At 53.4% G+C, this 16,404-nt stretch overlaps 1 protein-coding gene across 3 annotated transcripts in view; it reads right to left on the bottom strand.

The window, feature by feature from the left end:
- DNMT3A (DNA methyltransferase 3 alpha) overlaps positions 1-16,404 on the bottom strand; it is a 110,462-nt gene that overhangs the window by 59,470 nt on the left and 34,588 nt on the right. For all 3 annotated transcript variants that reach the window (XM_055254480.2, XM_063623913.1, XM_063623914.1), the window contains exon 3: positions 8,717-8,821. In XM_055254480.2, the coding sequence (XP_055110455.1) occupies positions 8,717-8,821 (105 nt within the window). The remainder of the gene's footprint in view (positions 1-8,716; positions 8,822-16,404) is intronic.

The raw sequence follows: 16,404 nt of genomic DNA, 5'->3' as shown, positions 1-16,404 counted from the left end.
GTCCACGTAAGCAGGGCAGCTCTACCCCCGAAGCATTGGCACGGGGCCACGACTGCCCGCCCCCGCCCTTCCTGCAGCCCCCTTCCCCCTGGCAGCCCTTACCAGAGATCTGATAGCAGCTGGAAGTGGCCTGTGGCAGGGAGAGCCAGAGACGCCTGCCCCATGCCCACTCCAGGAGGGGCCAGGGGTCCCCAGAAGCCCCCTTGCTCAGCCTTCCTGGGGTGGATGGAGCAGGCTCCAACGCTATGAAGCTAGGACCCTGACTCTTCCAATTTCCGTTTTCCCTGTAGGGTGGCTAAAAGCGCAGCCAGTGGGGTCAGGTATGGCAGGACCAGAGGCCACAGAGGGCCGACTCTGGAAACTCTCATCCCAGCCTGGGCACCCCCTCCAGGTCCTAACATTCCCCTTACCACGTCTGCTGGGAGCTGCCTGTCTCCCTCCTGCCCAGAGATCTCTCCACCCGTGTGTCTGAGGAGAGAACTCTGGGCTCAGCAAAACCTTAGAGGTCACTCAGTCCGTGGCCTGGCTAGGCCATCACAAGCCACGGCAAATGGATGCCAGAATGACCATGCGTGGTGAGTGGCCGGCCCACTCAGGGTTCTGTTTCCAGCGGGGACACTGGTCCACCTGGAAATGGGCCTGGCTGTGCTTTTTGAAGTCAACCTCAAAGGATTTCAGAGTGAGCTGGAGGCTCCCTTTAAAAAGCCATTATGCTGGCTGGGTTCAGTGGCTCACGCCTGTAATCCCAGCACTTTGGGAGGCCGAGGCAGGCGGATCATCTGAGGTTGGGAGTTCGAGACCAGCCTGGCCAACATGGTGAAACCCCATCTCTACTAAAAATACAAAAAAATGGCCTTTGAGCCCCCTATGCTCAGGCCCGCTCTCACATTGTGGAGTGTACTTTCATTTTCAATAAATCCCTTCGACCCTTAAAAAAAAAATTTAGCCAGGCATGGTGGTGCACGCCTGTAATCCCAGCTACTCAGAAAACTGAGACAGGAGAATTGCTTGAACCTGGGAGGCAAAGGTTGCAGTGAGCTGAGATCATGCAGTGGCACTCCAGCCTGGGCAACAGAGTGAGACTCCGTCTCAAAACAAAAACAAAAACCAAAAAGCCATTATGTATGAGAGATCCCATACATTAAGTAAATCTCTTTTGAAGTTGCTTCTGTTTTCAGTTTCTGCCATCCCTAGGGTGACGGATTTGGTAAGAAGGGAACCCACCATGGAAGACGGTGCTGTCTTTTCTGTGCTTCATTTACCTTTCTGAAATTTCTAATGGGTGTCCTCCCTCTGCCCCCCAGCTGTGCTGTGCTCAGCCCACCGCACCCGACATGATTTCATAGCCTTAATCACGTCCTCTGCCTTTGTCTCTGCAGACTGGGGAGTCCTAATCTCTTTAGTCTGTCCTCTCTTGGCAGCCTTGCCTTCCCCTTGATCAATTTAGTGCCCTTCTCTGGAGCTTTTCCAACTCGCTTATGTCTTTCTTGAGGTAGGAGAACCAAAATGTACAAAATTCTCTAGGTGGGGATGATGAAAGAAAACCCACGTCAACAGGTCTTCTCCGATGCGTGTGCCGGCGCGTACCTGCAACAGGAGGAACGATGCAGGTGCAGCCCGGGCCCTAGAAAAGCTCATGGGGGCCCAGGAAGGCCACCAAAGCCAGGACCTGTGGGAATGAATGACTTGCTGAAGGTGGCCCTGGGATGTGGAGAGATGAAAATAAACAGAGGGATTATTTTTGGAAAAAAAAAAAAAAAAAAGGAGATTCTGAGATTCTACTTAAATGCTCCCCAAATAAGACCAGCTATGTAAGGTGGCCTCGACAGGGGCCCCTTCCCCATCTGCTCCCTTCCAGAAGCCTCGTCTCTGACAACAACGCTGATGCTGTCCCTGTTGTGCCATTGCTAGGGCCTCCTTTCGCCCCTTCCTCTCCAGCGTTCCCAGGGCCAGCAGCATAGGCTTGGCCAATTCTGCCCCGCCACTGCCACCCCCCACAGGCCCTGGGACTTTGCTGGCGCCCCCGCCCCCTCCCCTCTCCCAGCATGTGCTCATGCTCAGGAATGAACGCCATGCTCATGGGTGCCAGAGCCAATTTCTCAAACACGACTGCCATCACGTCATATCCGCCTCCGCACAACCTTCCAGATAACACATTTTTCAGAGAGGATAAAGAGTAAAAGCCCCTCAGGCTGCCTGCAAACTACCTTTCCAATCAAGATTGAGAACATTTTTCTTCTTTCTTTGAGACAGGGTTTTGCTCTGTCACCCAGCTGGAGTGCAGTGGCACAATTATGGCTCACTGCAGCCTCAACCTCCCAGGGTCAAGAGATCCTCCTGCTTCAGGCTCCCAAGTAGCTGCGACCACAGGTGTACCACCATACCCAGCTACTATTTATTTTTTATATATATATATGTATATATATATATATATATATATATATATATAATTTATTTTTTTGAGACAGAGTCTCCCTCTGTAGCCCAGGCTGGAGTGCAGCGGCACAATCTTGGCTCACTGCAACCTCTGCCTGCCCAGGTTCAAGCGATTCTCGTGCCTCAGCCTCCCAGGTAGCTGGGACCACAGGTATGTGCCATCACGTTCGGCTTTTTTGTATTTTTAGTAGAGACGGGGTTTTGCCATGTTGGCCAGGCTGGTCTCGAATTCCTGGCCTCAAGTGATCCACCCGCCTCGGCCTCCCAAAGTGGTGGGATTACAGGCGTGAGCCATTGCACCCAGCCCCGTATACATTTTTCAATGAATCCCTAGTCCCCTCAGCCAGGCCTGTGCCTGCATGCTCACGGCCCCTGCCTTTGGGCCTCCCCACACTCGCCCCGCCCTGCATGCCTTCCTTCCTCCACACCCAGCTCAGCTGGGGTCGGGGGTGCCTCTCACTTTCCCCTTGACTTCTCCAAATGTCACCTCCCTTCTAAGGCCCAGGTCAAGCCCCACCTCCTCTGTCTTCCCTGGCTTCCCCAGCATCCTTAGGAGTCCCACCGCACTTAAGTCCCCACCACGGGCTAGGTCCATCCATGCGGCACTCCAGTAGCGGGCGTTGATTTCACCACTCAGGCTGGGGAGTGGGTGGGTGGAGCTGCAAGGTTCATAACCATAGGCTCTACCTCACAAGCAGTGTGTTGGCCTATCTTCCTCACGCCTTCCAAAACATGAGGAGACAGAGTGGGCAGCAGCGTGTACTGATGCAGCCTCACAGGAAGAAAAGCCACCTCCGGGGGTGGGCCAAGGGCTGCAGCCCAGGAGTGGGAGACACGATGTCAGGAAGTTGTGTGCATAAAAGCTAGGGGCACCATGTCACCCAGCCGAGGTCCGGAGGGTTAGCCCAGGAGCGGCTCCGATCTGAAAACAAGCAGGGCTGCTGAGCTCTGTCTTCACTTGGAGAACAATCAAAGGTCCTATTAGGCTGGAAAGCTAGCCAGCGCTGCAAACCTCCAACAGCTGCCATAAGCTGTACCTAGCTGACTTTTGCCTGCAGCAGAATGGTTCCCTGACTTCCCCATTTAGGTTACCCCAAGTCATCTGCTCTGAAGTGGGGCAGTTTGTCCTCTTGGACTGGCTCACTCCTGCGGTGTTGGAGGGTCAGCCCTAACACCAGCTTGGGCTCAGCTGAGCTCAGCACCAGCGCCCGGCCCCCTCCTCCTCCTCCCTCCCATTCTGGGTTATTCTTAGCAGGAGGTGACCTCAGAGTGCTCCCTCTGAGCAAAAATAACCCTGGAGGAAGTTGGTGGGTATAAATCGTCAATGAATAAATACGCATCGCTAGTAAATAGGGGATGGAGCCCCACGAGGCCACTCACCCCCCAGGGCCTGGTGGGCAAAGGTAGAAACTCTCCCTTCAGGGCTCCAACCGGAACCACCCACGAAGGACAAAGGCCTCTGCAGGACTGTCTGGGCTGGCGACCAGGCAGGAACCAGCCTCAGACACCCACACTTGTCACCCTGCAACATCCTTAGAGGTTGCCCCTTCCTCCCCACCTCACACCCACGGATGGGCTCAGCTCCACGCACCGGCCCCCGCCTCCCTATCATGGGCACTGGCCAGCCCGCAAGCCCTGGCCCAGGTGCCAGCTCCCTTCCTAAGCCCCGCCCTGCCCTGCAGCTGACTTCCTGTTTCCTGTTGCCGGCTCTGACTGCAGCATCCTGGCTCTCTGGCCAGTGCTGCAGACAACCAGGCTGTTGCTGGTTTTAAGCAGGCCCACCTCTTTGCCCTCAGCCCCCTGCAGCCTTCGGCACTTACACACAGGCTCCCTGGTATTTCTGTCAATAACTCTCTTCAGTTACATTTTCTTTGTATGCTTTTTGGACCAGTTCCACACACTTTTTCCAGCAGCCCTGAATTCACATATTAACTGAAAGAGGACCCCTGGGTAGGTACCCAGTAGCCAAACTGCATGGCTGCAGTGATAAGGAGAAAAAAGCACCACAGGCTTTGCAGTTGGGAGGTGTGAAGTCCAAGTCCTGATCATCTTCTCTGAACCTCGGTCTCTTCTTCCGAATGTGGGGATAATGAAAGTGGTCCCCAACTACCTCACACAGGTTTGTCGGCATCCAATGAGGTACCCCCTGTAAAAGGCCTTTGTAGGCAGTAACATGCTGCATAACCATGAGCCTTTACTGCTGGTCTCTGTCCTCAGTGAAGCAGGCAAACTCAGTGTGGCACAGCTCAGCGATTATGCAATGGCGGTGCATTTTCAAACTGTCGGGGGTGAAAGCTCAAGCTTTGGTTTCAGATTTTTAAATGCTCAATGCACCAAGAAATGATACGGTTGTAAAATATAAAATCACAGCACGTGGATGTGGCAACATTGTCACACACACATAAAAGCTTCTGAATAGTTATACTCAGTTCTGTACCAACAGGTAACAACCAATGCTTCTCAAAGTGAGGTCTGCAGACCACTGCAGTCCCATGTGTGTGATCGGTAGCCTTGGAACTTGTCTTTATCAGTTCATTTTTATTAATTTTAGAGACAGTTTGAGAAGGGAGAGGCCAATGTGGGTCACGGTGGCTGAACTGGGCTTCATTTTCAGGCTAGATTCTGCCGAGCTGTGGTGCTGGGGCAGGCGGAGAGAAGGCAGGCTGTGGAACTGTGTAAGGGGCGGGCAGGAGGAATGGCTGGCTGTTGTGTTTGGGGAGCAGTGAGAAGGTGAGGTTTCTGTGGCCAAAGGGGTGGCATCAGGCATAGCAGGGGAAGGAGTGGTCAGATGGTGAGGGGCTGGAATTCAGATCCTGTCCCCTAAAAAATGGAGTCCCAGGGGGTTCCTGAAGAAGGACGTGCCGGTGCTACATTTACTGTGATTATGTGTGGCCTCCTCTCTCCAGCACACTTGACTGAAATAGAAGGCATCTTCCTCTGGTGGCTTCCCGCACGTGGTCAGTGCTCAGGAAGTGGAAAGTGTTTGTCGTGAAGGGAGCACACTGGCCTGGGCATGCAGGGGGCAGGTGGAGTCTGGTTTGGGTGAGGGCAATGCCAGGGGGCAGAAGGCACTCAGGGACAGATGCCTGTTGAAGGCCAAGACAGACAGTCCTTGGGGGCAAAAGGAGGAGAGAGCCCAGGATTTCTCGAGCTTGGGGGTGGGACCTGGTGAGGGCACTAGTGGGTATATCTGGACGCTCCCTGTCCAGCGCCGGCTGTGGAAGCTCACAGTCTCCAGCCAGGGTTTCATCTCTTACTTCCCAGTCCCCATCCCCCGTCACACCTGTCAGGACCTGAGCCAAGCTCCCTCCCCAGGCTTAGCTGGATGACACACTCAGCTGCTTTAAAGCTCCCTGGCAAATCTATTCCCAGGGCCGCAGCTGCAACAGGTCCTCAGAAGCCCTCTCTCCTGTGCTCCTGCATGGGAGGGGAAGAGGCCAGGACCAGCACCTGCAGCCACAAGGGCTGAGCCTTGGCTGCAGCAGGAATCCCCCAACATGGGCTCCCAGGAAGGGCCATGCTGGCTGCTGTCCTCTGGGTCAGTCTCTCTCGGTTCCTCCAATGTGCAAGGAGTCGCTTTCCCAACAGCTGACTTCCCAATCAGCTTCACCTTTCCCATGCTCCTCCTCACCCCGGGCCTCTCCTGAGAGGCCAGTCGACGTCAGGTGTAACCTAGGACTTGGGCTAGAACACATCCAGGCCACAAGGGGCACGGGATGCACCCCGCCTCCCAGGGCTGCTGAGAGGCCGATGCTGGGCTCCCACCCCACAGGCCTGCACCCCAGCCTGGTGGACACTGGGCCCTGCAGTGGAACGGGTTTTTTACACAGCCAGCTCTGCACTTTTTGTATTTTTGTAGAGACAAGGTTTCACCATGTTGGCCAGGCTGGTCTCAAACTCCTGACCTCAGGTGATCCACCCGCCTCGGCCTCCTAAATTGCTGGGATTACGGGCACGAGCCACTGCGCCTGGCCCAGCCTGCACATTTGGACTGTTTTGCTGTTTGCCAAGTGCCCCAGGAGGTGGACAGGGCAGGTTTTACTGGCAGCCATGTTTTCCCAATGAGGAAGCAGCCCAGAGAGGTTAGGTGACTTGCTCAAGGACGCATGCTGGGAAGCATTAAATCAAGGTGCTGCTCTTCTGTCAAACTATGGTTGCCGTGGCCTCCTGAAGAGGAAAGGTTTGGCCAGGCAGGGGCAGGCCCGACCTTTGCTGAGGCTTCTTGGTGCTTACACCATTTCATTCTCACAGGGGCAAGGAGGAATGCATCATTTTCTTCTCTATTTTTAGAAGGGGAACCTGAGGTTCAGGCAGCAGCAGTTCAAGGTTACACAGGTGGTCAGTGGTGGAGCCAGAATTTGAACTCAGGTCTCTTGGACCCCAAAGACAGTGTTTTTCCTTCTGCACTGGAGCGTGCTTCAGGCTAGGGGATGTAGGACCGCTGGCCCCTCTCCCCTCACTCGGCCAGGCCCCTCTTCTCTGTGATTGTCTAGGTGATGTCCCCACACTCCTGCCCCTGACTTCCTTGTACCTTTTCACCCAAGTGCTTCACTCCACCTCTCAGCGATGTGGCTACCCTCTGATTCCAGAGACTCACAAAGATGAGTCAAAGGGTTGCTGGGTCTTTATTTGCTACAGGTAGTGGCTCTTGTCCTCAGAAACTGGACGGGGACACGAGGAGTTTGCTTAGCAGATTGCACGTTGCCAAGCCTCAGGAGAGAGGCAGGGCACGCTGCAAATATGGAGTCACCAGTGTGCTCTGACTCCAGCCTGGCTCTCCTCCCACACCTTCTCCATCAAGGTGCCCTGTGGGTAAGGGAGGGTGCAGGGGCCCTGGGAATCTGGAGTCTGCTGCCAGCCCGAAAGTCCTCTCTGAAGCCCCGTTTTATCTTTCAATGTCACGTGAATTTTTCATTCCAGGCCATAACATATCCACGTTTGCTTTAATATTAAAAGGTTTAAAATTACTTACCAGTAAAATGCCTTCACTCCGCCCCCCCCACCCCAAATCTTCAGGCAGAATTGGCAGGGGTGCATCTCAGTACCCAGCAGGTTCCCACACCTCCCACCTCCAGGAACTCACCCCCCGCCTCTACTGTCCCATTTCACTTCAGTCACCTTCAACCCAGCTCTCTACCCCAAGGGAGCAAGTCCTGGGCTCCATGCCTGCTGAGAACATTTCTTCGAAGGGCTGAGTAACAAATCCAGAGCCTCTGACTCCCCCTTTCCTTCTTGCTCCAAGTTTACCATTCTCAGCTGGAAGCGGGTAAAAGAAAGGAACCAGCTGTCTCTGGTGCTGGGAAATAATGACTGCTCCATGTCTGAGTTTAAGACATAAGCCAGTTAGGCTCCTACAGCCCAGGGGTCTTGTTCTCCAGAGCTGCCCCCAGGCCTCAGCGGCACTGGTTCCCAGAAGCCTGGCGCTGGGGCTGGCCCTGCAGCCTACATGCCTGCAGGACTTCCTTCCCCAGGGCCCTGGTTCTCCTGCTCCCTCACAGAGACTCCTCAGCCTGCATCTCCCCCTTCCCATTTGGTCAGACTCTCAGGCCTCAGTTCCCTTCCTCCAGGTGGGGGCTGAGACCCACGGTGAGAGTGTGGTAGGGAGCGGCCTGCATAGACAGTCCAGGGAGATCTTAGTCCAGCCTGGGATTCTGGCAGGCCCTCTTGCTTACCTTCCAGAGGGAGGCCAGGAGTCAGGGGCCTGGTCCAAGTCTTAGGCCCAAGACCAACCAGCCAAATCCCTTGGCTTCTCAGGGCCTCCAGTTCTCCACACAGAAAACAGGGAAATGTGGCCGGGTGCAGTGGCTCATGCCTGTAATCTCAGCACTTTGGGAGGCCGAGGTGGGCGGATCACTTGAGGTCAGGAGTTTGACACCAGCCTGGCCAACATGGAGAAATCCCGCCTCTACTAAAAATACAAAAATTAGCCAGGAATGGTGGCACATGCCTGTAATCACAGCTACTTGGGAGGCTGAGGTGGGAGAACTGTTTGAATCCAGGAGGTAGAGGTTGCAGTGAGCCGAGATCACGCCACTGCACTCCAGCCTGGGCAAGAGAGTGAGACTCCATCTCAGTAAAAAAGTAAATAAATAAATAAGAAAACAGGAAAATGTGAGGGTGGGATTTGAAGAATGGGGTATCTGCAGCTGGAGGGGTACACACCATCACCTGGTCTTAAATGTCTCCAGGTCCCTGCAGGACACACATCACTGCCATCGACAGCCCAGGCACATGTGTGTTGTGTGTGTGCACAGGAGGGTATGTAGGATGCGACACTCACCGGGGGGTGCTTGCGCTTCCTCCCAGGCCGCCCCACCTTCCGTGCCATGGTGCTGGGCTCTTGGCGCTCCTCCTTGCCACGCGGCTCCTCCTGCTCTTCTCCGTCCTGCAGGCACAGACACAGCCTGTGAGGCCAGAGGTGGATCCAAGCAGTGTAGCATTCCAGGCCTGTTTGGGGCTGGCCCTGGCCTCCCTTCCAGCCCCAGCCTCCTCCTGTCCCACGAGCCACACTTCCAGGGCTGTGTAATATGCCCCCACCAACTCCCCTCCTGCCTGGTGAGGCTTGAGTCACCCCTCAGAGCCCCACTTAAAATATATCCTTGGCCAGGCACCGTGGCTCACGCCTGTAATCCCAGCACTTTAAGAAGCCAAGGCAGGAGGATCCCTTGAGGCCAGGAGTTTGAGACCAGCCTGGGCAACATAGTGAGACTCCATCTCTACAAAAAAAACCCACACCCATATATATATATAAATTATATATTATTTAGATATATAAATTATATATTATTTAGACTATATATCTAAATAATATATAATTTATATATATATATATATAAATAATACATCCTTGGGGGAACTTCAGGGCAGACGCTCTGCCCCAGCAGAAGGCATCTCTCTCTCTTTATGACCACATTTTCCGAACCATAAAATCATAACACAAGCTCTGAAAAAGGATTTGAGTTAAAAGTTTATTTATATGAGAAAGCTTTTGTTCACAGATACACAATTACATTTGTGATCTACTTAATGAATCACCTTTATTGAAAATAAAATCGCTGGACGCGGTGGCTCACGCCTATAATCCCAGCACTTTGGGAGGCTGAGGCAGGTGGATCATGAGGTCAGGAGATTCAGACCATCCTGGCTAACACGATGAAACCCCATCTCTACTAAAAATACAAAAAATTAGCCGGGCGTGGTGGCACGCGCCTGTAGTCCCAGCTACTAGGGAAGCTGAGGCAGAAGAATTGCTTGAACCTGGGAGGCAGAGGTTGCAGTGAGCCAAGATCATGCCACTGCACTCTAGCCTGGGAGACAGAGCGAGACTCTGTCTCAAAAAAAAGAAAATCAAGTGAAAAGAAATAATAAATTTAGCAATATCTATTTGAAGTCCAGGCAATACTCGAAGTGGACAATTATGGAAAGTGGAGGACTTGTACAGCTGTGAACACCCCTGCCATGTGGAGCTGGCACCGCGCATGCCTGTCAGCCTGCGGGAGGGTCTCAGGGACCGAATCTCAGCTCCTCTCCCTCTCTTGCATTCACCGAGTTTAGAACAGAAGTTTGTTTTACTCCCCACCCCTCACATAACACCTGTGCACGGCTAGGCCCTGACATGCTTGTCTCCTGGGGCACAGAGACATAAACCTAGAAAGTCCTGCCTCACTACTCCAGCCTGGCCACAAACCACCCAGAAGTCCCTTCTGACTCAGCCGGGCTCTGGCATGACTAATCCCCAGCAGAAATGATGCTGGGGAAGGGGGGAGAAAGATGCCCTGACCCTGCAGACGGACCATAGGCTGCTCTTCATACCCTGCACAATGTCAGGAACCAAAGATGGCTTTTGGGCCCTCCCCGAGGAGGGGCCAACCCAGAGCAGTACTGGCAGCACAGAGGGAGAAGAGGGTCCACAGCTCTCCTGGAGACCTGAGTAAGATGGCCCTCAACATCCTACTCAACTTTCATTTTCTGTGATTGCAAAATACCTTGTGGTTTGCCACATTAATTTTTAGGTGACAGTGGGACACACAAATGGAAACCTACTGTGACCAGCTGTAGATATAAGACCAGCGGGAAGGGCATCCCTGGCCCCTCCATCCATCCTCTAGCTGAGGCATGTCTGCAGGGTAGACCATCATGGCTCAAGTTCTGGGAGGCCTCCAAAGACATGCACACGGAGGGTGAACAGAGGTGCCCGGTCTCAGCATAGGTGGCGGCCACAGTCAAGCTGGAGACAGGCAGAGCTCACACAGGAGATAGAGAGAGAATGCTCGCAGGTGCAGAAGAGGACCCTGGTGTGTTGTGGGAGCAAGGAAGGGGAGGGCTGCCAACGCCGGAGACCAAAGCTGTCTGGGAAAGATACTGAGGATAAGGAGGCTTGGCTAGGGGTCAGAAGGGCTGACCTTCAAGAGCACTGTCACTAAGCTATGCAGAGTGACACGGCAGTGAGGGCTGGAGAAGGGCCAAGGAGGGCAATTTAAGGAGCACAGCAGAGGAAGCATCTGGAAAGGATGCCAGGGGACTGGGGAGCCCCGTGCTGTCTGTGGAGGGTGAGGCCAGCCCCAAGGCCAGAGATCCTTCAGGGGCTCTTTTCAGGAAAGCACAGCAGAGGGGCGGTGAGGACAGAAAGGCTGTGGGAGGAGGAGAGAACTCGCGGGAGCCTTCATGAGGGCTCAGGGTGCCCAAGGGCACATGCCCCATGGAAGGGGAGGCCTGCTGCTTCTGAACCATCTTCTGAAGACCCCAGACCCCATAGTGTAAGAAAGGATCACACAGAGAGGACGTATTGCCAGTGCAGCTTAGTATTTGTGAAGGTTCTGATTGGATCTACACAACTGCTAAGAATTTCAGGCTGAGGTGGGGCTTCTAATCCGATTCTACCGGTGCCAAATGGCCACTGTCTTGATCAGCACTTGTAAAATCATTAGGGGTCACGTGAGGTCATGAAAAGAGCAAAGTGGGCATGAGCCCAGCTTGTCCATTTCCTAGTTACAGGAGCAGCCTCTCGGAGCCTCAGTTTCCTCATCCATAAAATGGAGGTAGGAAGGTGTCCATCCTGTCTGCTTCTCAGGTTTTGAGAAGATAGCTTCACAAAGGGTCTACCCCTTTGTCCGTTTTGTTTACTGCTGAATCCCTAGCGCCTAGGGCAGATTCTGGAAAAACTCCTACTGCCCATAAATTCTGGGCTTTAAACTGTTTCTTTAACAAGCTGCATTTGTGACAGAGGGAGTCATTTGACTTTCTTTTATTCTGAACTAATCAGAGATGTGAAAGCCAACCAGAGCTTCTGATCAGTGAAAGGGAACCACAGTTACCACACAGCAATGACCTAAAAATAAAGACGCTTGACATTTCACGATGGGCACCAGCTTCCATCGGGCATGTGGAGAAAGCCTTTGGGGGCCCTGACAGGCCACCCCTCTGCCATATGCAGTCCTGCTGGCATCTCTCACCTACACCACGTGTGCTGGGCCTGTAGGTGCTCAGCACATTTTTTTCCCTGTTGGATTCAATTCCGTGCAACCCAGCCGAGGAGGAAATGGTGGACCCCCCAGTGCCAGGCCACCTCTCCAGGTCCTGACAGGTCCAGAGAGGGCGGGGAGTGCCAGGCAGGGGTGCTGTGTGTACCCCACACCTGGTGCAAGGAGCTTTACGGCTGGCCCAGCATTCAGGCCCTGCATGCTTCTGGGTCGTGCTTGGAGTCTCCACGAGAGCCAGGTCTGAACAACTCCTGGCCCTTCCCCCAGACATTTGGCCCTAAGCGCAGCGTTGTGAAAAGCACGTTCTCTTCCGCCAACTCTTCTGCGATGGAGTCTTAGGGCAAAGCGGGAAGCGATGCTTCTGCTCTGGGCCTGCCTGAGGTTCCCTCTGCGGAGGGAGGGGGCTAACACGCTGAGAAGGGTGAGCAGATGGCTCGGGCCGTGCCCCTCAACGGCTCCAAGGAAGCGTAGCAAGTGGTTCATTCTCGCATCTGTCACGGGGTCTGTTTTATTCCATATCTTTGCTGATGGGTTGAGCAAAGGAATGTAAAATATGCTTATCAAATCTGCAAGTAGCCCTGAATTAGGAGGCGTTGCTAATACTCTGAAAGAAAAGAATCTGATCCGTGGTGACGTGGAACAGCTGAAAAACAGTAACACAGTTCACGGGAACAGATTTGAGCCCAGGTTGGTTTCCTCATCTGTCAAGCCAGGGGACTGAATTCGTCCACACTTCCAGTGCAGAGGGGAGGGGGTGGAAATTCCAGACATGTAGGCTTTGGAGAGGGCAGAGCCGGGCTGGGAGTTTCACTCTGCTCTTTGCTTAGGAGTAACTTCAAGCTCTTTAACCTCCCTGAGTCTTGCTTTCCTCATCTATAAAATGGGATGATATCTACTTCACAGTGATTTTATAAGAATTAAATGAGGTGATGTAGCAAAAACTGACACGTGATAGTCACTCAAGAACTGCTACCTTCCCCCGCTCCACACATCCTGATTCGTACTTCACTCCCACTCCATCCTCCCCATCCCCCTCCCTGCCTAGTGCAAATCCCAGCGCACCGCCCACCATATGCAGCGATCCCTCACTATCACACAGAGCCCAACATCTGGCCAGCGCTCCTGCCACAAGATATGTGGCAATACTGGGGCTCTGGGAGCTTTCCAAAATGCAAAGCTGATTATGCCACTCTGCAGAGCTTAAACCCTTGCCACGGGGGTTCCCGGGGGCCAGGAGGATCCAGCCAAGCTCCTCAGCTCATGTGCAGGACGGTCCCCAGGATTTGGCTGGATCGCCTTGGTCTCTTCTCCACACTGTGGTCCCAACAGACAGCACCAAGCGCGAAGGCAAACTGCTTCCGGCCTCAGCCCCTAGGCATAGACTGTTCTTCTGACCGCACCACCTTCCCGTCAGGTTTATCAGCAAACTGTTACTCGCTTTTCCAGCCTCATATCCTGGATTCCCTGCCCCTAGGCCCCCCTCCTCGCATCCCCTGCCTAGACTGAGCTGAAAGACCCTTCCTCTCCTATAGTTCCCCTACCCAGCATGGTAACAGTCAGCTCCTTGAGGGAAGTGTGGGTGTCTGATTCATGCTGGCATCCAGAATGCCTAGACTGATGCATTTAGTCCAAGGCAGGCACTTGATGAATGACTGTCACAGAGTAGGTGCCTGACATGAGTCCATAGACGCAAATAGAGGCACACGTACAAATCTACAAACCCGTACAAATACAACTGTGTACGAGGTTCCAGTGCCTCTCGGATCTTTACGATTCCAGATTAGGAAACAAGAGGACTAAAACGTCCCTTCTAGACTTAAACATAATTGTCACTTTGCATTTATGTCATTCTTTGCAGCTTTCAAAGCACCTTCACATTTGGTGGCCTGTGAGATTAGGTGGTTCCCTCTCTAAACTTCTGAGGCTACGATCTGACCTACATTTCAACACTGCTCACTGGATGGATGATTTTAAGCCATATACAACGTCTCATTCTGATGCGCTGGGCTATGACGATAATAATCTCTCACATTTGCACTGTACATGGTAATTAACAAAGCATCTTCACATATGTTATTTTATTGTATTCTTACACTTTACAGAAAGCAGAGCTGGTATTATTTTTTTCTATTACACAGGTAAAACACCTGAAGCTCAGAGAGATTATCTGACTTGCAGGGATCAGAGAGCCAGGAAAGGAGGTCTTTAGAACCAAAATTTACATCTTTTGTTTACCAGTCCATCGGTCTTTCTACTGCAACATGCTACTATACCCTACCATGTCAACAGACACACACACAGTGACACCATAAAGATACAGGCAATCCAAGGTCAAGGCACACGGGCGTTCACAGGCACAGACACTCTGGGCTGCCTGTGCCCAGACACAGGACCCCTCCCCACAAGAGATTTATGTCTCTTGAGGCCCTCGCCTAGAGACAGCCAGCCTGACATACGTGTGTTCCCTTCAGTACTTAAACCGGATGCTACTGACCCAGCATCGGTTGAGCAGATGTCTCAAGTTGGTGCTTGAGTCGAGGGGATGAACTTGCCGGATCTAGCCAGCTACTTGCCCGGGCCCCCTGGGACAAGAAGCATGCCCAGCCTTTGCCAGCTGGCTGGCTGGCCTCCCAGGGACTGTCTGTGGTCATGGAATTCAGTGAAACGAATTGGCTTCTGCAAGAGGCAGAGCCCTGTCCCGGGCTGCCTGAGCACTAGGCTCTGCAGAGCTACAGCCACATGCTTGCGTACCCCAACACCGCACAGACACGCACATATGCTTGCACACACACCCGTGCCCAGGCCAACCTGCAGAGGCTGATCCCAGCGTGAGGGGTCAGGCAGTGGGCTGGGAATCACTGTAGATGCACATGGGCCCAGAGCCCTCCAAAGCCCCCTACTTTTTCTGATCTCAGTCACCTCCCAAGGCTCATCAGCCCTTTATTTCAATTATTCAACAATATCCAACAAATAACCATTGACTGCTTAGGTGGTGTCATAATTACTGAGGAAAGCCTTCCATCCTCCTGAAAGGCCACTCTCCTGGAGGGGAGGGGCCGTGTCTCATTCGCGCCTCTGAGTCCCCTACAGCTCCTGGGTACTTGCACACAGAGGTGTTCCAGAAATGCTAAATAGCTGACAACGGTGGTGCCCATCTGGTTCCCAGGCCCTCCTGCCAGGGCTGCAGCCCCTTGTCCACAGCCTGTCCACCTGGCTGGGGACTCACTGTCTTCTGGAGGTGCAGGGTGGGCCAGACCTCACACCCACGAGCAGCACACCTCAGCCCTGTCCACCTCTGAGGTCTCTATGTCACAAGGCCAGACACAGGGGTGCACTCAAAAAATCTATTGAGCACTTACTGTGTACTGGACACAAAGATAAACAAATAGGAAACTCGGTTCAGAGGGAGGCAACAACATGTAAACAAGTACCTGATGCCATGCTGAGCCCAGAGTGGAGTGTGTTACTGCTCTGCCTGTGGCCACTTCCATGGCACCAAGCCCACACATGTCTGCTCCTTCAGTAGCACACCCGGCTCTGCCAGCCCTTGCTTAATAGAGGGGAAGATCCAGATAAAACTACTTTGTAGCCGTGTGGCCTCACTAAGCCCCAGTTCCTCATCGGTAAAATGGGGATGAGGAACCTCTGATCATCATCCTGCTCTGGGCACCTCCTAACTAATCGTGACGACGGAGTGAGTCAATTACCGTGCAGAGAACACTCCTCTACATGCCCTTCCACGCAGCACAAACATTACGTGGGATGATTAGAAGGAATATCCCTAATGCCCGGTGGCTCTCTGCAGAGGCAGCTGTAGGGCATGACCAGGACTCCTGTGCCAAGCCCAGGTACCAGAGAGGAAAGGCTCATTTCCCAATTGTCCTGGGACACTGCTCCACTGCTCAGCTCTACTTTTTTTTTTTTTTTTTTCCCAGCCAGGGTTTTACCATGCTGGCCTTGAACTCCTGACCTCAGGTGACCTGCCCACCTCAGCCTCCCAAAGGGCTAGGATTACAGGCATGAGCCACTGCACACCACAGCTTTTTTTTTTTTTTTGAGATGGAGTTTTGCTCTTGTCACCCAGGCTGGAGTGCAATGGTGAGATCTTGGCTCACTGCAACCTCCACCTCCCAGGTTCAAGTAATTCTCCCACCTCAGCCTCCCAAGTAGCTGTGACTACAGGCACACACCACCACGCCGGGCTAATTTTTGTATTTTTGGTAGAGACGGGGTTTTGCCATGTTGGCCAGGCTGGTCTCGAACTCCTGACCTCAAGTGATCCACCCGCCTCGGCCTCCCACAGTGCTGGGATTCAGGCGTGAGCCACTGCGCCCGGCCCATTCTTCTTTTCTGCACAGCTGAGCCTGGCCTTTCCTATCCTGGCCCCGGGCGACTCACCTTCTCGGCAGGGCTGGGCTCTATACCTAACCTGGCCATTAAGAGCAGGAGGGACCCAAGTGACTATGGCCCCTCACCTAGGCCCCTGAAG

Source organism: Symphalangus syndactylus, chromosome 18 (assembly GCF_028878055.3).
Source record: "Symphalangus syndactylus isolate Jambi chromosome 18, NHGRI_mSymSyn1-v2.1_pri, whole genome shotgun sequence".
NCBI classification, from domain to species: Eukaryota; Metazoa; Chordata; class Mammalia; order Primates; family Hylobatidae; genus Symphalangus; species Symphalangus syndactylus.
The sequence above is the reverse complement of the archived record's forward strand: the minus strand, read 5'-3'. Positions and strand labels throughout refer to the sequence as shown.